At 34.3% G+C, this 27,334-nt stretch overlaps 1 protein-coding gene across 1 annotated transcript; it reads right to left on the minus strand.

The window, feature by feature from the left end:
* Nucleotides 1–1,297: 1,297 nt before the first annotated feature.
* mRpL2 (mitochondrial ribosomal protein L2) lies at nt 1,298–25,588 on the minus strand. Its single transcript, XM_089642060.1, has 6 exons — nt 25,218–25,588; nt 21,843–21,955; nt 7,346–7,481; nt 7,172–7,252; nt 6,759–6,890; nt 1,298–1,547 (listed from the first exon to the last, which is right to left on the minus strand). Exons 1-6 carry the CDS (start codon nt 25,447–25,449, stop codon nt 1,342–1,344), a joined length of 900 nt encoding a protein of 299 aa, XP_089498186.1. The 5' UTR covers nt 25,450–25,588; the 3' UTR covers nt 1,298–1,341.
* Nucleotides 25,589–27,334: the final 1,746 nt, after the last annotated feature.

Below are 27,334 nucleotides of genomic sequence, written 5' to 3' on the forward strand. Positions count from 1 at the left end.
AGTTCCCAGCGGACGTCATCCTGATATTGCCAGAATAAACCCAGGAGTGATGTCACATGCACGATGGCTTACTACAGCGAGTCGTATCCTACGACTGTATATTGGATGCGCAACGCCATCAGAAAATCTGGTCATATTAACCACATTTATCATGAGGGTATATGTTCCCATGTGGTTTGATATAAAACTACATGGGTCGTGCAAAGATGGTGCGAGGCATTTTATAATATGATTAACTATTCGCGCTATCTTCCGGACGAATTAAAAGCCATCATTTATCCCCTAATACAGCGAAATGCTTACTACGCTCATCCGGAAAATTTAGTCTTATCAATGATAACCGATGAATCGCCTATCATCAAAGAACTTGGGATAAGACGTTTGTTGAAAGCCAGAGAGTTTTCCCGGACAGAGCTCCGAACATTTAAAGTACCAATATTGAATTTTAATACACAATGCTATATTGCTATGATATCTTGGCAAGATACGCCGATCACATATCCTCCCATTTTAGAAGGTGTAACAAAACAAGACCTCGGGGATCTTAACCTAACTTCAGAAATCAGTTAAATTTTCATAAAATTTGAGAAACTCCCCTGTCACACACAATCTGTAGAACGCTGTGTGAAGGTTGTAACTGAAGCATCTTCGAAAGTGTGTGGCAAGAAGAACAGGGAAGGCCTTATTACTACCACCATAATCTCCAGAAAAAATATGCCAAAAAGTGAAACTAAGCGTGATTTCATACCGGAATAATTGATTACGTTTATTTCTATACGATATCTGTAATATTTATGAGTTAAATTCTTAATGTTGAAACAGCATTTAATACTAAATAAATTATTGTGAAAATTGTAATTATAACTCTTTCATTACCTTATCACTTGGGAATAATTCACAAAAAATGTATTTTAATCAATTTTCGATCGCAAAATGGAACCTAAAAATGATATCATTCAATGACTTTTTTTATTTTTTATTAACAATAAAGACCTAAGACAACTTTTTATCGGTAGCGCTTATTGAAATAAGTCAATTTTTTTTCCGCCATACAGTTGCGGCCCAGGCTAGTGGACACCCTCACATTTCAAATCTTAAATAGAACAGCTGACGGAGTGGAAAGAAATAACTATTATTAAGGGGTGTGAAAGGGAATACTTTGTAAACCACACAAAAAATAAGAAATTTATTTGGGCATTAATGAAAAAAAAAGTTTAGCAGTATGAATGAGGAACACTGTGTTTAAGGCAGTTATACAATCATACAGTACAGGATGTGAAACAATTAAAAACACAAATGTAACTAAATTAATTTAATGGTAAGAATTGCAACAAGAAATGCTCAAACGTGCATTGTAAAGACGATGGGTACTCCCTTGGGAGTTTTGGGATGTTCGATCAACTTGGTTGGCTTTGGCGGGCGGATTTTCCTTCCGTGGCGACCATCTTTCCTGTGCCAAAGACCGGAGCGGGGTCTGTTCCCCAGCCACCGGTTTCTCTGAGGAGAACCAATGTGCGTTACTCCGTGGAGCACATTGGACAGACGACCTGGAAGACAGATTAAATCAACACAAATTACATTCACAATAAGTAAAAAATTTTCACTATTCTGACCTTATAAGTAAGCCGCGTTTATAAGTAGAGGGGATATAGTGTACAAATTTAGGAAATGATAAGCATCGAACTGGGGAACCAAGGAATATATATTTAATAACATTGTTCCGCTTTACTTATGTGAATATGGCAATAGAGTCCCAACTGCTCCTAAATGTCTGGAGCCAGTCAGACTAAGGCATCCATAATTAGGGTATGTTGTGTGGCTAAAGGTAGTGGGGAGGAGAAGAGGAAGGTGTGGAAGTACCTGGTTATTCAGATCACCAAACACGGCTAAACCCATTTTTATTTTATTACTTATTTATTTATTCATTTTTGGGAAATTGACAGTTTACATTTAATCTGTTATGAGACAGCATAATATGGAATAAGTTATTTAAATTTGTGAGAAAGGAATATGAATTAAAAAAATTATACAAAACAAAAGATTATACAGGGTGTCCGGAAACTCGTAGTACAAGCGGGAAACTGGTGAATCTACATCACATTTGGAGTCGATTTTGTAGTATATTTTTTTTTTATTTGAGCTTTCGTTATCGAGTAAATCGACTTTGAAGTTGATTTTTTTTTTTTTTTTTTTAATCAAATTCTTATAAATTATTACTGAAGATCAAAGTACCCAACTAATTAAAACTATTTGAAAGTAAAACAAATGAAGAAACTCGGATTTGAAGCATTGTTTTGAAATCACCCTTCATTTAACCCGGTGTAATCATAAAATATTTCTGCTCTGCAGGGTTAAAACATCTGTTATTCAACCCTAAACACCAGAAAAAACTTTAACCCTAAAATAGCCGAAAAATATTTTTTTTTGGTTTTTTTTTTTTTTTTTTTGAAAATGTTCAAAAAAAAAAACTTTATGTTTTTTTGGGTTCCCCATGTGGTGTAGATTCTCCAGTTTCCCGCTTGTACTACGAGTTTCCGGACACCGTGTATAAAACGAAAAATTTGCAAAACAATACATTTATAGCCATGGAGAGGTTGTAGATATAAATCAAATCATAATAGAGATATAAACAATAGAGACAAACCATCAGAGAAATATTCTTTTATGGACCTCTTGTATTTGGTAAGTTCGCAACTGAAAATATCAACCTTGGATAATACGCTATTGTAATTATTGCATAGTCTGTTCAGGCAAGAATTCTGCTTAGAGTTTGTTTTGCTTTGATCAACCCTGAATAGGACACAAGAGCGTGTTGAATGCGCAGGTACATTGAATGAAATCTTGTTTAGCAACTCTGGGCATTGAATATTATTGTTAACTACTTTATACATGAATAGTGCATCCTTATGATGCCTCCGTACACTCAGTGAATCAATTTTAAAGTATGAAGCTGCCTCTGCATAATTATTAAATCTTACTAATGACTTAATAATTAGATAAATTTATACAGCAAAAATAACAATAATAATATTGCATGATAACTGAAAATATTTTAAATGTATAAAAGTGCTATTTTATCTTGTCGGGTCGATATTAGTTCCTAACTGGGCCGATTGCCTGTTCTAAGGAACCAAATGCTCCGATTGTGCGTTATGTATAAATTGAGGAGCCGAATGCAATAGCAGGTTAAACGCACACAAGCTGTTTTTGCTCCCATAACCTTTTTGTTATTATAAATTGTAGTCTTGATAAATAATAGATGGTGATCTTTTAACCAAAATAACGTTTATTGTAGCAGAGCACACACATTACAGCCATTACAGAGACTTACACTTTTGACACCTACTTCATGTTCATGTAGTGTTACCAACTGAATGTTATTTCATTGCCATATTACAACATAAATATTACAGTTATTATGTAGATATTACACAGATGGAACAACACGTAAAATTTACAACACTAGTTACAAGTTACAAGTGAATATTACACATTTCAATAAAACTTTGATTGTCTTTTACTCAAAACTAAAATTTTCATCATTAGTTGTCATTGCATCCCGCTCCTCAATTTGTGTTTTTCTTCAAGCTATTTAATGTGTGTTATTTATTAATTTCAAGCAACTTTTCGATTTCTAATGGTGGTCTTTCACTAGGATATGGAAATTATCTCCCTCTCTGGAACGTGCCACAAATATACTATATAATATATTGTTTTGAATGAACAAATTGTCAAATAACACAATTTAACAATTATGATTTTTATTTTCTACATTACGGTTGTGCTGATGTGAGCTCCTGCTAACAAAATTTATATAAGTGCATTATTTTGAAAATGTTTTAGTATTATATGAACAAACGCCCTTTACTTTTTCCTTGATATCTTTTTTGGGAATTGCTTTAAAAGTGTTTAAATCTTAATATATTTTCACTATGAATGCCATTGTTATTGACTCAGACAATGCCTCAATGTTCTATTGTGCCTTTGTGATTCCCTAGTATTTGAATACTAGGGAAACACTCTCCTTATGTAGGCGAGTAAGCCAGAAAGGTATTCTGGTGATACTGAACTTAGAGCCAAAAGTCTCAGTACTCTTTCTCACTTACTCGCCCACCAAAGAAAAGTGTTTCCCTAATCCAAATACTTGGGACACCTGTAAAGTTTTCAAAGCTCGAAGTACAAGTATTTTAATAACAACTAGTAAAAAAGAATAAGAAGTATTATACTTTATTAATATGAATATTCAGAAGTCAGGCGTATCTAGGTTGGGAGATTCTCAAAGAGTTCAAATATGGCACAGTCTAGGGTTATCGTAAATTTGTATTTTTGAATGCTTAATAATACACAGGGTTTTCCAATAAGAGGTGTTATTTTGAATAGCCCGCTATTTCGGTAGATGCTAATTTTGAAGCTGTCATTTTTTTGACATTTGACAAGTAGAAACTACGCCATTAATAAAAATGGAACGATACACGCTTCAACAACGCATTGAAATTATTCAAATTCACTTGAGTGAATCAAATGCAAATCATCTTGAATGATGAGGACCATTTCCACCTCGGTGGCTTTGTCAACAAGCAAAATTGTCGCATCTGGGGCTCGGAAAACCCAAGAGTTATTGTTGAAAAGCCTCTCTATCCTCAACGTGTGACTGTTTGGTGCGGTTTATGGTCCGGCAGAGTCATTGGACCTTACTTTTTCGAAAATGAGGCTGGAGCAACAGTTAAGGTGAATGGATTGCGCTATCGATAGATGATTAATGATTTTTTATGGCCGGAATTGGTTGGTATTGATCTGGACAACGTTTACTATCAACAAGACGGCGCTACGTGCCACATAAGCAACGAAACCATTGATCTTTTACGATTGAATATCAAAATAACACCTCTTACTGGAAAACCCTTTAGTTCATTAAGATTTCATTTAAATATTAGTTCTTAAAAATGGCTTCATTTTGTAGTGTTGCATTGCATGGGATCATTTTCTGGACAAGGTTAAATATTGTGCTGAATATGTTTATGTAAAATAAGACTTTCTTTTAAGGCTTCAGTGTAAAATTTTGTTTTTTTATAACGTAATATGTAACTTTAGTTTATTATCAACCCCAGGGGTATTTATTTTTATATTAGCTCCACACAGGAGACCCTGAGGAAAATTATTTCTCTCAGAGCCTATGTCATCTTTGGGGATGCTGTGTGGCTAATAGTGTTATTTCACAATTTATTAGTTGGAAATATTGATATTATTTCAGAGTGGAAGATGCTCTCATTATCTCCATGGTGTAAGACCACCATTCAGAATTGAAGTGCTGCTTGAAATAGCTTTAGCCGAGTTTAGTAATCAGATCCAACTAGACACGCACTTCCCCACTCTCTTCCCCCCCCCACTACCTTCAGCCTTACAAGACACCCCATTTGGGGATGCCATTGTCTCACAGTTTCCAGACTCAGTTATGATACAGGGAGCAGTTGGGACTCTTGGGCGCTATTTACATAAAACATTAAAAACCTTCTAAATTCATATTTTTCCTTTCACTTATTGATCTATTCCCAAATATTTGTCCCATTAAGTGCCAGCACACGTCTCGTCGCAGTATTTGGTACGGGCGACGTGTACGCTAGGTAGGTAAGTACAAGTGTGAAATACTAGGTATTTGGAATAAGTATTTATTCTTACTTGTACTAGTTGTTTCAAGTATCAAGACGAGCTAGTACAAACTCACTTCTAAACCGTATCACAAAGCTGTCATATCATGCAAATGAACACCACACCATATCAGCGCCATCTGCTTCGAGCTTTCTAGATTATCTGCCGTTCAAAAATGGACTCATTACCAACGACGGCTTGTACTCACAAAAATAGGTAGTGCGCTAAAGATATTGCCAATTTATTCCTACGTCGGGTCAGGTAAATTTTCAGCGGTAAAAGATACTAGCAATTACCAATTTTGAAGCTTATACCGCCCTGCCAGATGATCGGTATGCAAACTGCAAACTAAAATGGCGTCATCTCACCGAAGAGTTTAAAAGGCATTGGCGAGCGCCGTTTACGTTTCGGAGAAATTTCATTACTATGGTAGACATCCACGCTCTGCACTTATAGACAATTGATGTTCCGGGATCACATTTCTCGATGAGCGATATGGAATTCGCTCGCACCACGTGACTTAGGGGCCGTTCAAGTATTACGTAAGCAGATTTATTACAATTATTTACCCCCTCTTCCCCCTTGTCACCAAAAGTAAGCAAAGCTCTTACCCCCCCCCCTCCCATGCTTACGTAAAAATTGGTACCTATATGCATTTTTCTGTTAATGTATTCTGTTTTTTAAGCGAGTACCTAAACGTATTAATTATTTGTGGGAATCCCCGAATATGTATTCGGTTTTCAAACATAGACAATGTTTGGGTTGCCAATGTGTAAAAAAAAACTACTGCTGAGCAGTGCTGACATAATCGCTATCTCGACCCCCCCACCCCCCCCATGTCATCAAAAATAAGCAAATCAAAGACCCCCCTGTAGTGCTTACATAATACTTGAACGGCCCCTTATGACACGTGATAGAAAGAATGAAAATTCGAGCCGGTTGAATTTAACTTGATAATTTTATTACTCTTATTTGCTTTGATTTTCGATGATATTATTATCGGTTGATAATGATTATTTTTCGAATGACTGAAACTTTGGGAGTGTGTTGTTCCAATGCTCTTTAGAGCTAGCCGCCACTGCTCATTACCCAAATAAAACATTATAGCTTACCGACTGTAGCCATACACAGGGGATCGAAACTGAACGTGTGTTTGGATGGCATTTGGAGGATTATCCTGTCATCCACCCTCTTCAATATCTTTGCGGAAGTTCCAGCTGCGTGAACGTAAAGTCCACCATAACCTTAAAATCAATAGAATCCTCATTATACCTTCAAAAATAATGCACAATAAATCAAAGATGGCAGCCATAATTCTATAAAATTTGTTTTAAAATGTGAAAAAACCGCAATTCTCAATTTTCATTTAATTGATTGTACCGAAATAGCAAAAACTACTTTAGACTGGATGCTAAACAGTCAAATTGAGATTTTCAAAGGTGTTTAATATTTAAAAACAGATTGATGTTATTGACATTAAGCTACCTTCTATGTATGTATCGTTCAAAGAAGGTTTTTAACATACCTGGAGATTTCTCCACACAGTTTACTAAAGTACCGAAAGGAAGCGATCCCAGGGGATAGGCATCTCCTTCTGAAGCCCGCACTAGAAAAATTATCATTATTAGATTAGTGAATACATAAGTAATAATATCAGATTGATTGTGTTTAGAAGACGTTTAAAAAAAGTGTTTCTCACCTGGAATTCTGGACAAATGTCTTGAGGTCTTGATGATGTCTCCAGCTTTCATGTTTTCGGTGGCTAAAATGTATTTAAGATCCTTGTCAACTGCTACCAAAGCAATGTGAGATGTTCTGCAACCATCTTCAATTATCTGGAAAATATAACAATAATTTTAATTTCATTGCCAGCAATCCGGGCATTAAATATTCGGGCAATTTTATTGGCATTAAATAATATACTTGTGCATGTACGTTACGGCCTCACTAGACAATATCTGTTCTGAGACGAGTAGCAACAATAAGGAAATCCAGTCAAATAGTTATAATTTTTGTCACACGAATTTTTGTCTCAGCACATTTTGAAGACAATTCCGCCAAAAATATTTTCAATCATTGCTTAAAATGATTTGCATCCTCTCATCAGAAAATCTCATTGTTCAAACGGACATTCCTGAACATATTCAAAACTACGGATCAACTTCACACCAACTATCCCAAATGGTTTACAAGGGAATTTAAAAAAAAATCACAGAAAATATAAACATACCAGAAATCCTAATGATTACATAACTTTTACTAAATTACAAAAAGATTGTAAAGAATTGTATGATGTAAATGTAAATTTTCAATAAAATGCTATAGAGATTATGTTAGCATAATAGAAAAAGAGGTCAAACCAAAATGTTAAAAAATTATAGAGTTTTCTAAATCTCAACAAAAAATCATTGTGGATTTCCCAATAACAAAAGAAAAATGTGCCGACAGCATCGAAGGTATAGTTAATCTATTTGCCGATTATTATTATTATTATTATTTATTTATTTTATTTTTAAACTTCCGATTTAGTTGTCCGGGTTAAATCTTCCCCAAAGGAAAAACTTAACCCTTCCACTCACTTTTCCACAAATGATCATCTAGTCAATCAACATTATGTAAGTGCATTATATAAGCAAAATAAATACAAAACAATACAAGAACAACAACACGTCAACTCACCAGAGATCAAATGGGAAAAAAATTCACCGTCTCCAGATATTTTCATATCAGAGGGTTCGGCTCGGTAGTACTTCTAACAGGGCCTATAAATCCTACTGATCCCTCAACATAAATATTTAAAAAATCTTTCGTTATCCTACATGTATTCAAAATGACCGACTTTTGCATCTTTATATATAAATTTTTTGATAGATCTAATACGCCTAAATTTTTAATGAGAGAGCTATACGCCTAAATTTTTAATGAGAGAGCTTGTTATTATTATTATTATTATTTTTTTTTTTTTTTTTTTAAACTTCCGATTTAGTTGTCCGGGTTAAGTCTTCCCCAAAAGAAAAACTTAACCCTTCCACTCACTTTTCCACAAATGATCATCTAGTCAATCAACATTATGTAAGTGCATTATATAAGCAAAATAAATACAAAACAATACAAGAACAACACGTCAAATCACCAGAGATCAAATGGGAAAATAATTCACCGTCTCCAGATATTTTCATATCAGAGGGTTCGGCTCGGTAGAACTTCTAACAGGGCCTATAAATCCTACTGATCCCTCAACATAAATATTTAAAAAATCTTTTGTTATCCTACATGTATTCAAAATGACCGACTTTTGCATCTTTATATATAATTTTTTTGATAGATCTAATACGCCTAAATTTTTAATTAGAGAGCTAGGTATAATGCCAGTAGCCGAAATAACGAATGGTAATATTTTTATAGTCTGAGAATGCCAAATTCTTTTTATTTCATTTCCTAAATCTGTGTATTTTCTTATTTTTTCACTAACAGATTTTTGAATATTACAGGAATTTGGAATAGCGACATCAATGATATAAGTTATTTTTTTAATTTTGTCATGTAAAACTATATCGGGTCTATTATGACTAATCGCTCGGTCTGTTAGTATAGTTTTATCATAATATATTTTATAAAATTCGTTTTCTAAAAATGAATTTGGTTCGTATTCATAATATGGTACTACATTACGGCAGTCAATCAAGTTATGTTTAATTACCAAATTTTGGTGAATTATTTTTAAAACTTGATTGTGCCTAAATGTATACTCGGACGGTGCTAATATAGAACATCCCGATATAATATGTTCTATAGTTTCCGGAAAAGCCAAACATTTTCTACACAAATCATCAATTTGATTTGTATCTTTGATTATATGCTTTCTATAATTTTTAGTATTAATGACTCTATCCTGAATGGCAAGCATAAATCCTTCTATTTCTGCGCTCAACTCTCCAATACTCAACCATTTGTTTGACGAAATTTTGTCAACATACGTTTGGTTGAGATAATTGAAGTGTTTTGCGTGTAAAATTTTATTTGACCAGGAATCTAATAATTCCTGGTTGGGATTTATAAAAATGTTGACATTCTCATCGTATAAATTTAAAGGTGTAATATTTCTATCTGCCTTGCAAGATATTATTATTATTATTATTATTTATTATTTATTATTATTATTAATCTATTTGCCGATTCATATCTATTTATACTTCTAAAACTATTAATGCACTTGAAATCATAAGTACTTGTAAAATTTATCATATCGGTTAACATAATCCAGGATTTATTACTTTTTATATTTAACTTTTTCGCCGCTACGCGCATCAATTCATGCGAAAATAATTCGTGCCCCCAGCGCTACGCGCATCAAATCATGCGTTTGACTTTAGCGGCTGTATACTACGTAAATATGCGACGAATTTAGCAGAAAACTGAACCAAAAATTAGTTCAATCCTTTATCTTACTGACATCTGGCGTTTGCTGGTTAAAATATAATAAATTGTTTACATAAAACATTGTGAAGGCGATGATTCGTTAAATCTTCATTCAGTCATTTGAATGTCGCGCCGCTGAACCGTTGTGTCATCCATAGTATTTCTAAGGTGATCCAGTCTGCTTTGATGGACTTATGCGTCGATGTAAAATATTGACCGATTTCTATTTTGCGAATCTTTTTAAGTAATTTATTTTTCTGTGGTATATTAGTTTGTTTGTGAACTTAAGTGACGTGAAGTGTTTTAAAAATAGTTATTTTACTCAAGACTTTTTGAGTGACTTTCTTTTGTGATTTTATTTCAAAATTTTGTGGACAACCTAAATTGTAATATATCTGTCTATATTTATGGGCTTACCTTTTATATATCAAAATTGAACTCCCTTAAAAATGGCAAACCGCAATCTTACGGAAGACGAAATTTATGAAACATTTTTAGACATTGACTCTGATTTAGAAATAAGTGAAGATGATCAAGATATACCAATTAATGAAGAAGTTAGTGACAGTGAAATAAACGCCCCCGGGACAAGCCAAGATCATGACTCTCGTACACCTAACTTAGACTATACCGTAAATGCAGACTGCTTTTCTTCTTGGACCTCTGGTCCATTTATTCCAATAGTTCATGAATTTGATGAATTTGTGTCAGGTTTTGATCCATCCACTTTATTTTCTGGTAATTCATTGGAAATTGACTTTTTTGATTACTTCTTGAACAAAGAAATAGTGACAAAAATAGTGATCGAAACTAATCGATATTATATAGCCACCATATCAAAAGAAGAACCTTCCCAAAAATCCAGACTTCGTAAATGGGTTGACACATCTGTCGAAGAAATGTACATTTTTTTTGCACTGTTAATGTTAATGACTAGAAACTGACATCTTACTATCGAAGAACACTGGTCCACTGACCCATTGCTCGCTAGTACAATTTTCGGAAAAACCATGTCTAGGGATCGTTACGAAATTATATTGCGAATGTTACACTTCTCAAACCCCGACACACAAATTCCTGGTGACCGAATTTACAAAATTAAAATCCTAATTGACCATACCCGAAAATTGTTCAAAAAAACTTTGATACCTTATGAAAATTTATGCATCGATGAGAGCATAATTGTTTTCAAAGGGCGTTTAATTTTCAAACAATATATACCATCCAAACGTCACCGGTTTGGAATTAAAATGTTTGTATTGTGTGACGTGAAGACGGGTTTTATATTAGACTTCATTATTTATTGTGGCGAAGGGACTGACATAACTGACTCTGAATGTCTCGGGGTTTCGGGGGCTGTAGTAACGACACTACTTCAAGATTATTTAAATAAAGGACATAATCTTTTTATTGATAATTGGTACAGTAGCCCTCAACTATATGATTTTCTCCATGCGAACAAAACCAATGCATGTGGTACGGTGCGGAAGACACGAAAAGGCATGGCAAAATTTAATAAACTTAAAAAGGGTGAAATGAAAGCACAACATCGTGGACCTCTGTTGGCTTTAAAGTGGTGCGATAAAAGAGAAGTTCACATGCTAACAACCTTACATGACGACTCTATGGACATGACGGGAAAAGTTGATTGGAAAACTCGTCAACCAATTATGAAACCCAAGTGCGTTCTAGACTATAATAAGTGTATGGGTTCTGTTGACAAAGTGGACTTGATGTTAAGTAGTATTAATTGCCTGCGAAAAACAATTAAGTGGTATAAAAAAGTGGCCTTCCATATTATTGATCTATATTTATTGAACTCTCATATAGCTTTTAAATCAATTACAAATAAAAATGTTAGTTTAGCAGATTTCCAATTAGCCGTAATACGACAATTGTTGCAAAAATATCATGAAACTTCCCGATCTGAGCCTCATTCTCGCTCTTCACACGATCTACCTCTGAGACTAACTGCTAAGGCATTAGCAAAACATATGCCCCACCCAATAAAGGGAAATAATAGTCAAAAACTACACGGAGCCTGCCGAGTATGCGCCATTTCTAAAAAAAGGAAAATGTCCCAGTATAAATGCCCAGAGTGTAATGTGACATTGTGTGTATGGCCATGTTTTAGAAACTACCATGAAAAACAAAATTTGTAAATATTTCTCCTCGTGTTAACTTTTTATTAAAACTTTATTTGTTAGTAGATATAATTATAAAAATAATTGTGTTTTGATGATATCGGCGCAGTGGTCCAAATCCCATCAGACCGGGTAAGTAACTACTATAAACAATATAGCAGTGTGCATGCGAATGGCGACAGTTCTTGTTGATTTCTTGTGATGCGTCACTGTTTATAATATTATATCTGTATCCTGTGGTTTATTGTTTATTTATGTGTTTCAACAAACTTCAAGAGAATTAATAAAGCTTTTAAGATAAGCAAATCATAAATCTGTCAAGAAATAAGAGATTTATAGCTGTTTAAAGTGGTAGGTTTTGATTTTCAAAGTGAGTACCGCGTACGAGTGTAATTTTCGGTACATTTGATCGCGGTGAAAAGGTTAAATCATTGTCGGTACCTTGAGATAGGTATCTTATTGGTACATTTTATTGTTTTATTTCAATCTTTAAATTTTTATTTTTATTTTTACTTTTTCCTAATAAATTATGGTTTGTACTTTAATACTTTATATTTTAAACTATTCACTTTACAATTTACTTTTATACATTATAGTTTTTATACACTACTTATTACCTTACTTTTTACCTTACTTTTTACCTATTTTCTTAAATTTTACTAACATTTATACTGTTATTCTTCATGTTGTTGTACTATTATAAGTATGTCAATTATGTTAATGGCACGTGTTGTGCCGTATATGTGTAAATAAATAAATAAATAAATTTAAAGTGTTTACGACACAGATATTACTGTCAATACTGTTCCCGGTATTTCAGTGGAAGAATCTTTAAATCTAAGCCAATGTTTCATCAAAATAGAAGCTATAGAAAAAAAAAGCATGAAAGAATTAGATAACAATAAATCTGTTGGACCGGACGGAATTCCTCCAATATTTTTCATAACTTGTGTTAGTTTGTCTGATATATCCTCTATATAAACTCTTTAACAAGTCTTTATGTTCTGGGTCTTCCAGCTCAGTTAAAAAAGAATTATTTAACACCTATTCATAAAAGAGGCGATAAAAGCTAAATATCAAACTACAGACCAATTTTTATAATGTCTGCTTTACGGAAACTTTTTGAGAAATTAGTTCTAGATATCATTGTAAAACCTATCAACAACATTATTGTTCCTAACCAACATGGCTTCATCAAAGGTCGCTCTAGCTTAAGTAATTGGATTTTGAAATTAATGAACACAGCGCGCCCTTGAGGTGAAATTTTAGAACGAGTAGCTCTCGTGGGTATATGAAATTCAATGAGGTTAGTTAAATCAGGACTGTCTATACTACCATTTACAATTTTGAACATAAATATTATCATAGACTTCTTATAACTAGATTCCGTGCAGTTGAAAACATCTACTACTTCTGAGAAAACATTGCCAACTGCATGCAATCTATGTATAAGGGAGTATCTAAATGACTCAGTCCTGATATTGTTGTCGCAATTAAAAAGAATTTTGGATCGCCTAGTTCTTGTAGGTATATGGAAGGTAATTAGACTTAATAAATCAGGGCTGTCTATAATACCATTAACAATTTTAAAAATAAAAATCAATTCAGAAACAAGTCTTTTATTTGAGAGTTTTAATAAGTTTAGTTCTTTCATCAAATGATTGTAGTTTATTGTTTCAATTGGTAGACCGAGTTTATAGTTAATGAATCTTAGGAATTTATGCAGTTTTTTTTCAATGGAGTCAGAGTGGATTTTGAAGTGAGGGGACCAGATAGAAGAATTATATTCACCTTGACTTCGAACTAAAGAAGAATATAAGATTTTTAATGTTGAAATATTTCGAAAGTCTCTGCCATTTCGAAGAATGAAACTGAATTTATATGTGAAAGGAAGTTAAATTTAGAATCATTAATTTCACTGTCTGAGGTGAGGGGAACATTGTTGATTTTATATTGGTAAAAGGTTTGAAAGGTTCAGTTATTCTGAAAAATGTATGTAGCGTTTATTAATGTTAAGATAAAGTTTGTTAAGTTTGCACCAATCTAATAATTTGATTAAGTTTATTTGAATGAGAATACAGTCAATTATTGTGTTTATAATTTATAATAGTTTTAAATCATCGGCGAAAAGCAATACTTCGACATTATTATCGAAAACAGCGACAATATCAAATATGATTTAAGATTTTCACGGCCAAAAGTATTTTTGTTATTTGTTTTTGGGGTATTATGCCGTGTTGCGCTAACTCCTTCTTTAGCCAACGTTTCGGACAGCATTGCAGTGTCCATCATCAGGGCAGATGTCTTATTTCAAATAAGACATCTGCCCTGATGATGGACACTGCAATGCTGTCCGAAACGTTGGCTAAAGAAGGAGTTAGCGCAACACGGCATAATACCCCAAAAACAAATAACAAAAAAAAAAAAAAAAAGCGACAATATCGTTTATAAAAAGTAAGAAAAGTATTGGGCCTAAATGCGACCCTTGGGGTACACCGCTAGTAGCCATGAATTTGTGTGATAAATTCGAGTTGTTTTTTACTTTAATTAAGTAGCTTTTTATCCATTCCAATAGTTGATCCTCTATTCCAATTTTTCTAAGTTTGTTGAGAAGAATTTTGTGATTAACTTTGTCAAAAGCTTTTACGAAGTCTGTATATATTGAGTCGACTTGGGCTTTATTTTCAAGCGAACTAGCTATAAATTGTTCATACAAAGAGAGATTTGATAGAGTGGATCTGCCCGGCATAAAGCCATGTTGATTTGGTACAATGATTTTATTGATATGTAGGGAGATTTTGTCAAGAATAAGTTTTTCAAATAATTTGGGGATAGTTGAGAGCATGCAAATGGGTCGATAATTTGTGACATCATGAATATCTCCCTTTTTGAATGCAGATGTTAGATAACAATTTTTCCATAGATCAGGGAAGCAGCCAGAGTTTAGTGATTGGTTAAATATTTGAAATAGTGTCTTGGCAAATACACAGTTAATAAGAAAAGCTGGATTAATTTTGTCAGGACCTGCTTATTTATTTATATTGAGTGATTTTATTTTGTGTATAACATCAGGAACATATCGTCGCATTAATTCGTAGAATGCGTAACTCCCAAATGTAAAATTTTACAGGAGGCACAAAAAACCTCGTAGTGAAAAAAAATGAAAGACGGCTTATTCTTTTTATTTATGTTTCGAACATATAATATATTTGGAAATTTATTTTCAATCATTAAACTTTTGTAAGTTAAGGCTTTCTATTTCAAATCGGAGTTAGGAAGTTTACGTAAAAACCGAGAATGGAGATACGCATTTTACAAAAGATACATACTTTTCTGCGAACAGTTTTATGAACAACCTAGCGGAAAATTTGGGAGATAGGAATTTTACATTTACAAAATAAAACACAAAAATGTATGTGTATGTCGAGGCAGTCTATTTAGATGCATTTTAATGATGCGGAAGGTTATCGTTAAAGGAGTGGTAATCCTTTTCTAATATCTGTTTTAAGTCTTGTAAATGCTGGTACTTTTCCTTCCTTAAGGGATTAAATCTGACTCTCAAGTGAAATCTTCAAACTCTGGAGATCATTACAGATTCGGCGACGGTTTTGTGCTGGGTGAGATCTACACTACGGTACTACGATACTACGCGGCATACCGACCAGCTGGAAACGGTATAGTTGAACGACATCATCAAACAATAAAGAGAACTGCAGCCAGAAGTGGAAGCGATCCCCTGCAGGCAGTGTTTCGGTACAATCTTTGGCTGCAAAAAGTCAGGATGATCGAGGTATTGCGCTGTCTAGTATAGTTCACACTTCACACTCGTGGAGACACCCTTCTGCGCAAGTGAATATAGAAGAGGAAGTATTGACTGAGCTCTAAGTGGGCGATCTTCTTGCGGTTAAACCAGTAGATGGGAGATGCACATCGTGCATGGAAGGGTGACAGGACTTACTTCAGTCAACAACATCGAAGTAGATGGCATACCAAGACATGTGCTTGACCCGCGGAAGATGCCTGACAGAGAACGGACTGTGTCTGAGGAGAGACGAGATGGAATTGCCGCACGTTCCACCGTAAATATTTTGGGTTTGTTTGAAGAGGACAGTGAAGAACCGGATCCGGATATGCATCAGGAGGAGATCCACTTGCAAAGAGATGGTGACCTTGAAGAAGAGATAATCACAGAACAAAGACCTATTAGGTATTTACGAAACCGCAGAGGCACATAAAACAAGAGAGCTACGGCAGAGCGTCACACGGTGCAGAAGACGTCAGTTTAGACTACAGATACAAAACACTATTCGTGACTTCACAATTAAAATTAAGGTTATAAAATGTTCAAAATTGATTAATAAACTTATCTCAGTTAAATTCACGGTAAAACTATTACACCGTAAATAATTTCCTCAGTCAAAAACACAACAAGCGTGCACGGCTCACCGGCCAATACTGAATTAAGGAGTTACGAAGTATTCGCGAGTAAAAATGGCACCATAATTTTACGCAGTTTCCTAATTTGTGTTTATCTAAAAGGTTAATTTTTTTTTTAAATTTTCGAGTTTTACTAGTCGATGCGGGTCTAATTTCACACCAGATGGCATTAAAAACGTATTTTCGAAAAATTTGGAGTTACGCAGTCTACGAATTAATGCGACGATATATGTAAAGTGGGAATGAGGATCGATTCATTTGGATGAAAGGGTGGAATTTGATCATTTGGGATATCTGTATTGTAAACACTTTTGAAGAAATTGGCAAAGAAATTGACAATGTCATTAGTGTCACTATTACTTTTCCCCTCGAAATACATGTAAGTGGGTAGGCTGGGTTTATTTTTTCTTAGTGAGTTTATGTGTTTAAAAGAGTTTTTGATATCTGAAGGAATAGACTTTTCTGTAGTAAGTATGAATGTTTGATATAATTTATTGACGAGTATTTTACAGTCAGTTCTGTATTTATGAAATATTTTGTAGTCAGAGATAGAGTTGCTCTCATTGAAATTTTTGTGCCAGATTTTTTTGTTAAGTATTTTAAGTAATTATTAAACCATTTAGGAAATTTTGATGACTTGATTTGGGTTGAGGGTACATATTTTTTGATAGCCGTGTTGACGATGGAGTAAATAGATTCTAGATTATGATTGACATTTGTGTTTTTGTCTAAAAAAGATAGTCTGCACTTTCTAAGTTTTTTATTATCAGTGGATAATCTGCTTTTGCAAAGTGGTATGAATAATTAGGAACAGTGTTACATTAAGTATTAAGAAAGTTGTTCATAATGGTGATGTTTAATGGAGGATGGTGGGAATTTGTGGGGGGAAGGGGGTTTATTGATTTACTTAATTTTAATGAAGGATCGCTACTAAATGCAAGGTCTAGCAGGTGGTGATTTGAATTAAATACATTATTAATTTGTTTATGACCGAGGAAATTTGACATCTTTATAATTTCACGAGCATTAGCTGACGTATTTAGTTGTTTGTAACTGTTTGGTTATTACATAGGGTAGTCCAGTCTACATTTGGAATACTGTGCTCACCGATTAGCAGCATTCTAGCTTCCGGATATTTGAGTTGGAGGGCCTCTACATCTTCAAAGTGGTTTTCGTAAATTTGTGTAATTGATCCGGGTGGAATATAAACACATCCAAGAATAATTTTTCTTAGGTTCGTCTTGAGTAGTAGGTAAAGTTGTTCTATATTTTTGTGTTTATATTTTAGTCTGGATGAAATTATAGTTTTTGTGACAGATATTATTACACCCCCTCCTCTTGATTTGATGCTGGTGGAGATACTTCTATCGCAGCGGTATGTGTTGTGAGAAGTGAAGCCTAATTCTTCTGTGTTGATAGACGGATCCAACCAAGTTTCAGTCAGGAAATATACGTGGAAGGGATGGATTGTAATCGATGATCTTAGTTCAGTAAGTTTGGTGCGACAGCCTCTAATATTCTGGTAGTACCCCGTAATAGGTTTTAGTTTTTTCAATTAGTACTTACTATTACAGGTTTATTGTTTTTGTATTTAATTGTGAGACCTGTTTCACCGTCTTAGGTTCTTCAGTCTAGGGTTAGTCGTAACTTTGAGAGATAGTTTCTTTGGGCTGGAGTTTGGTCGTAATAAATTTTAATACCAGGGTACTCAGTTATGCTGTTTCTTTTTTTCAGTATGTCATTGGTTTGGGTTGTCAAGTATAACTTTTAGAGGTCTGGGTTGGCCGTTTTTTTTATCCCCAGATAAAAGGTTGTGATGCTGTCTTTAGTGATGGTTGAGTTTATGGCTGTTAGTGCATTTGATATTATTGTTGTGTCATTGGTAATTTTATCAATTGGGAACAGGCCAAGCTTTCTAGAAAGTTGAAAATAATAATATTTTTCAAATGTTTTTTTTCTCTCTTCTCGTATTATTATTATTATTAATGAATAATTTATGAAAATTACACGTCTGAATCCATTGGTCTCAAATAACAAGTGGACAGAATATACACTGATTTTAGTAAAGCTTTTGACAATCGATATCACATACTTATATACAATAAACTCCGATTGTTGGGCATCAAAGTTAAATTATTGAGTTGGATTGTTAGTTATCTTAGCAAAAGGGTACTTATCGTAAGGATTAATTCTGTACAATCTTACATATTTGAGGCCACAAGTGCGGTTCCTCAAAGGTCCCACCTTGGCCAAATATTTTTCTTATTATTCATCATTGACATTGTTGACCAATTGAATAATGTAGAAGTCCTTCTATTTGCTGACGACTTAAAAATATATAAAAGAATAAGATATTCAGTTTATCGGTTTACTGTTATTTCATGCATTCAAAATTTTGTGTAAAATTTTCGATAGCTCGCTAGGTATATTCTGTTCTTAAAATCCATGTAAAAGCCTGGCTGGGCGTAAAACCAAATAAAATAAAATGGTATATTAAAGATATCGTCGACCGTTTTCGTGGATCGCTAATTCAGTCGAATGCCGGTTTTCCCTAGAATTTGGGAAATTTTCCCTTCTAATTCCCAATTATTGTTTTGAAAAAAAAAATTATGTGAAAATTTTAATTTAAACAATTAATTCTATGCTCATTGATGTTGATCAATTTTTAATATAAATTGTGCGATTTTTGCAAAGTGAACACTACAAATCTGTATTTGTAAATTTAAATCGAATAAAAGTAAACAAACATCTAAAACAAACCAGCATCTTCCCACTTCCTGCGCATTTAGTATCTAGTATCTAGTACGCAGTGCTAAATTAAGATAAGATGCTAACTAATATTCCTGGAAATATTATATAGGTATGTAAGAAAATATAAAATCCCTTTATTATGGGTTATTTTTATTTAAATGGCAATACTCTGAACACCTGCAAGCTTGCGGGCTGCCAACATCCTTTCCTACTAAAATACTAGGGCTACCACAAAATGTGGCTTAAAAACGAAACAAATGTTGAGAACGGTGTAATATTATATAAAGATTCTTCTAAAATTCAATCTTCCAACGTTGATTTTACAAATAATTCACCAATATTGTCTTTCTCGGAGTGATATATTTTAAATTAAACATAAATATTGAATACTAAAAAAAGAAAATTTTTCAAATCATGATTAATGAGTTGATTTGCCCTCTAAAGTTAATTCCAATCTGAAAATAACCCCACCTTGGAGTAATTTCACAATACAACTCCTCTTCGAATTCCGCCGCCTCGCTTAGAAAGCCTAGATAATATAAATGCATATTTCCTAAAATATAAAACAGAGCACGAAGTTACCCTCAAATCTGCGTAATGTAGTTTGCTCATCTATCGACCAATAGGAAAGTCTAATCAGTCAGCGTCAAAAGATATGGAGACGAACTTAACAATCCAACTTGGCGTAAACTTTGCGTATAAGCTTCTAAAGTCGTAAGCGAAACCAGAGAAGAGCGTTCATTTTGTTACCGAGTTGTTGTTATAATTTAAATACATTTTTCAATAAAAACAAAAATGTAATTAACATGCCCACAGTACATACAAAATAAATTACTGAATGACGCCATTTTTTTATATAAATTATTCCGCAAATAATTGAGGACGTAATACAATCCAGAAATAGACAAGCCCAAATAAATAACCAATACTTCTAGAGTTTGTCGCGCGTAACAAGTAACAATGTGTAATTTTACACATTGTTTAAAAAATATGATTACATAAAAAATTCATTTGAAAGCAAGTAAAAAATACATAAAATATCATAAATATATTAACACACTTCGGGCGGGAAGGGTAGTACTACCTTTTACGCCGGTCCTACTTGAATGGCGGCAAAGGCATTGCTCTACAATAATTTTATATCAATCTCTTTGTAAGGGTCCCAACTATATGAATATGTATGAATTTAAAAATGTGAACCAAGCCTTCCCCATCTTCTAATTCTTGTCTTTTGTGTGGACATATATTTTATCAAAAGGAAACCATATTTAAACCCACAGAACAGGTAATTTACAGTTTACAGTTATCGTACCGGAGAGTATTTTTTGTAATGATATTTGCAAAAACATTTTTTTTTGTAATGTTATAAAATAGTACATATTTTACAAATAAAACAAATGGCCACCAGTGACTTTACTTTCAGTTAATGGAGTAGTACACCTCGAGGCACCCATCGAAGCGACAGGCCCCGATCCGAATAGCAAAAGAGGCACAAAATGATGTATGGTATAAATAGTATGGTGCTGAGAATCGTGACCCCCACTTCAATTGCCCTGATGAACCAGATGCCTTCACTCATCACGCTTCTGCGCTGCGTGGAACTACAGACAACATTCTAGCAGACCGCTGTGATCCCATCACATCAGAAGCCAAAACCAGAATAGTAGTTACTTTGCGGGCAAAACTATCTTTTTTTTTGTGTGTGGCCAACCTAATAAGTTTAATTTATAGTATGTTGTAAGCAGAGATGTGCATTATTTCAAATGGAAATGCAAAATGCAAAATGGGTATTTTCCATTTTAAATGCTTTTCTAAAAACCATTTTGCATTTTAATTGCTTTTCTCAATGCATTTTCCATTTTAAATGCTTTTTGCAACATTCTTCCTACTATCTCCACTCATCTTTTTTTCATAAGCCCCAAATATCAGTCGGTCCTCAACATCGATATGAGAGATAATTTACATTTGTCAAGTTGCTCCCTGGTAGGAGCCCTGGCAATTGAGTGATACCATTACAAAAAATACTGATTCAAATACTGAACATGGGGCCATGACGCTGTAATATTAAATGTTAGATAGCAGTTTCTATGTTTTTACGTTGGCAACATTAGTCCCGCACAAATTTTTTGTGGTTTCATAATCTGTAGTCGTGGTGTTTTTGGATTTACCATCATGTAATATGTTTGTTCTACATTGATGTCCATTATTAAATGACAAAATTGTTTAAAAATTCTATAATTATTTTAATTGTTTGACCTGATAAACCATTTTGCATTTTCAATGCATTTTGAGAATAGGTATTTTGCATTTGAAATGCTTTTCTAAAAACCATTTTGCATTTTCAAATGGAAAAGTTTTGACCCATTTCCATTTTGCATTTCAAATGGTTTTGGGTACCCATTTTGCACATCTCTGGTTGTAAGTAAATAGTCTTCTTAATAATACCTCAATGACTTTCTCCTCCCGGGGAGGACCTTCTTCGGGTCCATCTCGAATCCAACGAATCCAATGGAACTTGTGTTTGATGCCACCGCCAATGCCCTTCGCCACAACACGCCCTAAAAATAATTTAAAATGGCTTAGTAAAATCTCTTTGGAACAACAACACTTGTACGCAAACTATAATCCACATTGTAAAGAAATTTGAGCGGGATCAGCCCGTAATGTACACATCACTTATCTCAGAGAACCAAACACACAGGTAATTAAGTTAAAATAAAAACTAATCTTAATCTGTTTCTATAAACTTTTATACTGTTATTGTATGGTTGTCTGCTGTACCACTATTAGTATAAGGTTCTGGGAGAGATTCATATAATGATACTACGGGATTGATTACTTCGTTTATTGTTAACCGAGTGCAAACATTATGGATATGTGGATACTAGTTGCGAGCTGAGATGTGCGATCATACTAAAACATGGGCTTTTATACAATATAATCTATTTCATGGCTCGAGGCCGGAAAACCAGCCTCAACGCCGGCTATCGAAGACAGAAAGAAGTACCGAACGATTTTCAAAGAGAAATTCAACAGCGAATGGGTGGTATTGCCACCTCAATAATAAATAAAGATTTCTATAAATTTTGGCAAAAAACCTCTTCAGAATTAAAAATTCCTCTCTGTGTGAATGGAGTAAAAGGAAGGGAAAATGTCGCTAATGAATTTCGTAACTTCCTTTCCATGGCGGGTGAAGAAATAGCAGAAAAATCTCTGAATGTAAATTTTAGTTTGAAAACCGAAGGTAACATTACCACTAACAGCATTACTCCACATATGGTAGAAAGAGCTGTAAGAAAAGTGGCTACAGGAAAAGCAACAGGACATGACTCAATAGCTCTTGAGCACATTAACTATGCGGGGCCAGCGATTCACATTATCCTTGCAAAATTATTTTCAAATATTATGCGTTATAGGTACATCCCGAATGAAATGACGAAGACGGTAATTATTCCCATAATTAAATCAACAAAACTTGATCCATCCGTGATCAATAACTACCGACCAATTTCACTCTCAATCGCCTTGGCAAGATTGTTTGAAAAAATTTTATCGACGGTCGTAACAGACCATCAAGACAGAGGATAACCAGTTCAGATTCAAATCTGCACTGTCAACATCTATGGCAATATATTCCTTAAGAAACCATCAGCTATTATAAACTAAGAAAAACATAAACAAGCAATCTATACCTGCTTTCTAGATCTAAGCAAAGCAGTTGTCTCAATAAACTCTAGGAAAAACTTAGGAAAAGAGCAGTTTCGGAAGATATTTGGCACACACAGAAAGAAAATGTGGTGAAATGGTCTAGCGAGTTTTCCAACCCATTTTATTTTAAAATTGGCATAAGGCAAGGAGGAAGCATGTCTCCAGCACTCTTCAATATATACACTGATGAACTAATTCAAAACATAGCACTCTTTTTAGGGTGAATTGCCTAATACAAAAAAAAAAAGAAAACTAATTCAAAGACTTAATAACACTAAAATAGGTTGCCATGTTCAAGGAGTATGTGTAAATAATAAGATTACGCAGATGATATGGTTCTTCTAGCACCGTCACTTAGGGCACTAATGAAACTACTCAAAACATGTGAAGATTTTGCAAAAAATCATAACGTTGTATATAATTCGTCCAAATCAATCGTTATTGTTTTCAAATGCGAAAACGAAAACATGCTAACACCTTCAGTACGGCGAGACGGAAGGATAATGGATGTTAGTCGTAGCGTCAAATACCTGGGACATATTATCACAGACGACCTGAAAGACATCGAGGATATGGAAAGGCAAAGAAGAGCGATATCCATTAGAGCAGGTTTGCTGTCAAGACGTTTTCACTTTTGCAGTACAAAAGTAAAAAAGATACTTTTCAACGCATTCTGCACTTCACTGTACACGTCAGAACTACGGGTGGATTACAATGCATCACAATGGCATAAGCTAAAAGTCGCTACAATAATATCGCGTCAATAATGCTTATCGCCAACTATTCCGCCTACAGATACTGCAGCGCTACGGAAATGTTCCTGGAGGGACGAGTCCACTCTTTCAGAGCGCTTCTCCGCCACCACATGGGAAGTTTATGGCGCAGACTACGCCAATCAAGTAACACAATCATCACTGCCATGGTTGCCTGGATGGAGTTCCCCCTGATGGCCCTCTGGAGACGGGAGATGTCCAAATATCCTCAATAAACGGCTGTTTACACACATTTTTGTGTTTATCTTTTTTCACTTAAATTCTGCATTTTTTGTGCCTAACTATGTACTATTATTTTTTCTTATTTTAATTACTTTATTTATAATTTCAAAATATGGATTGTATGGCATTGCACTACCCCTGAACACATTCTGGAATAAATCCTTATTATTTATTATTTGTGTCGCTCTACACTGACAGAGTCAAGCACCTGATTTTATCAGTATAACATAAAGTAAGTAGGCTAAATGAGGATAAATATGTAACTTTTTTTTTTTTTATAGTGAATACCTCACAAGAGTCCCAACTGCTCCCGTCTGGAGCCAGTGAGACTATGGCATCCCCAATTGGGGGATGTTGTGAGGCTGAAGGTAAGTGGGGAAGAGAAAGAGGAAGGTGGGGAAGTACCTGGCTATTCAGATCTAGTCACTAAACACGGCTAAAGCCATTTGGAGCAACGTTTCAATTCTGAATGGTGGTCTTACGCCAGGGCGATACTGGTAGTATCTTCCACTCTGTTTCACCTAAATATATTTAAAAATAATATCGCCTATTTTAGCCCTCTGACCCAACTGTGTCGAGTATTTAATAAGATAGAATGTGCTGAAGTAGTTGCTCAACAATTTATAGTTTCAAATAAGTTTCAATTGTTGAGCAAATTATAATATGATTAATCTTGTTGAATTCCCCTGCACGCTTAATACGCAAAAAATATAAACAGCACTTGGTTTCAACTTAATTACTAAAAGAAATAATCCAATTTTTCTAAATCAAAGTTAGGCTTTTAGGTTAAGAAATACGCACAAATTATTAAAATAACCCTAACTAAACCCTAAAAACAATTTTGTGCATGTTTACTTAGACTCCCGACCTAAATAGTTGTCTCAATTCGTCGATGTGTCGAAATCAAGTGCTTTTTTAAAGAGAGTTTGCATGCAGTTTACCATATTTTGTATCACTTGAGTCTTTTCTGTTTCTTGCTTCTCTTTTGAGTGAGTTTTTGTTGTTTGGGTGAGTTTTTATGTAAGAAGTTGTTTGTTGAACTGAATTTTTATAACTGGATTGTTGTGTATGTAAGAGGGAATATCTGTAAGAACCGTACAAATAAATACGTATTTACCAGATACGGGATCTCTTCCCGCTAAATTAGTTACTTCTAGAGGTTTAACGGTGTAATCTTCAGGATAGTGAACTACTCTTCTGTAGGCAACTCCAAAACCAGGTTTCGGTTTCACATTGAGATGAGGCTTATGTATGAACCTTAAATGGGTCAAATTCGTGTCGCATTTCGTGATCTTGGTGATGGTTGATGTTATGGAGAGTCTTTGCACAAGTTTGACGAGGGAAGACATTATTTACAATAATTTTCCATCCCTCGAATCCAACTGACAGATAAAAAATTAAAATATTTTATTTTCGAGGTTATCAGGATGAAGTTTTCTATGGACCATAAATAAACCCATAAATAAACCACTCTCGACTATGGCACATAAATCAACTATCTCTATGGCATAAATATACCACTCGGATAAATAGTGATGGCACAGTTGCATAATGAGTAGGGTTGCCATATTCGGCCAGGGTCTCGTCGGGGACGTTTCAGGATGGAGCAAGTAAAAATTTTGTAATACTTAAACAATTTCTTTATTTTATAATCAGTAAGTAAATATGTTTGTTTTATAGGTTACTTTAATTGGTACTTGCAGAAGTACTTGGCTGGCCATACTTTTCAGAAGATTTCGCTTTTCTCAACAATTCTGGGTACCTTTTAAAATAATTGTAGAACTCTGTACAAGTCATGTTATAATTGACTTGACACTGTAAAATTGACTCCACAGTCTCTGAGAGCAGGCGATTTCGTTCATGAGTCCACTGGGCCGACATTAATGAAAAAACTCTTTCTACTGTGGCGTTGTGAGCAGGAATAGAAAATAAATACTCGCATAATTTCAAGAGAAGGCATTTTCTTTCCGGATTTTCAGTTTCTTTGAAAAAGTAAAGCCACTTCTCTGCAACCGAATCGATCGAATTCCATTCTTCCGAACCAAGCTTAGCCTCTAGAAAGCTCTTAAGATAATTATGTTGCTCAGAGAGATTATCGCTGAAAGTCTTCACACCATTACTATTCAGGTATAAAATAGTGTTTTTGATTTTTCCCCATTCTGGGATTTCAGATAGTGTCTTCCAATCGAACACCTCTTATTTATCAAACGAAACAGACCACTTTTTCAGATACTCGGAAGCTGTATTATGAAATGCTACAGCTTCCTCTTCAAATCTTGAAATCAAAACTGTTGTTTCAGGAGTTGGATTCTAATTTTTAAGTTTGTTCATTTGGATTTTGGTTTGCATGCCAATAAATTTGGCAGATTTCTTTTCAATCAGGGTGTTATGCGTTTTGTTTAATATTTTTCTGATTTCAACTATAGACACCTTGTTCTTTTCAACGCTTTTTATGTTATTTTGAAACAAACTCAAGTTGGAATGCAGAAAGAGGAAATAAAATTTCACTGATCGGACTTTTAAAGAAATCTGAAATTATTTTAGGTGGATTTTCCTCCGAATCAAAAAAACTTTTGAGTGGTGTCCATAGTTTCAGGATTCTTTCAACCGCGCGCATTAATGATAACCATCTTGTTCTTGAGTGTGACAAAAGAGTCTGACGATTAATATTAACATACGAACAGAACTCTTTCAGCTTCTCTGTCCTAACAGTGTATATTGAAAAATAATTAAATATTTTGAGGACGATAACTTCGACATCTGAGACAAGATTCCAGCAGCGGTTGATATAGTATTGTGCAGAATATGGGCTGAACATCCAATTCCTTCTATAGGTTTTTCCAAATCTTCTTTTATTTTATGAAAAACATTGCACCGGCCGCGTCTTTCAAACCCTCCGAAGTTGGTATTAGTATTGTGACCACAAAAAGCGATCAGCTTATCTAGTGGAATCTGCAATTGTCTTAAAGTGTCGAGACAATATTTGGAAATAGTGTCCGATGTTTCATCTTTTAAAGAATCAAACTTCAATAGTTTCTGTGTTGGATACCATCGTTTTCAGTGAAATATTTAACAAGTAAAGGAAACATCTTTTCAGCTTTGTGATTGGACGCGTCGGTGCCTATTCGATAATACGAAACTTCTTGCAATTTTTCTTTTGTTTGTGACACAGAATGTGGAGCGAGAATATTTTTAACAATTGCTGTAGCATTGGTTCTTGCTGTGGACTATTTT

Source organism: Hesperophylax consimilis, chromosome 2 (genome assembly GCF_061612785.1).
Source record: "Hesperophylax consimilis isolate HC1 chromosome 2, BYU_Hcon_1.0, whole genome shotgun sequence".
Taxonomy (NCBI): Eukaryota; Metazoa; Arthropoda; class Insecta; order Trichoptera; family Limnephilidae; genus Hesperophylax; species Hesperophylax consimilis.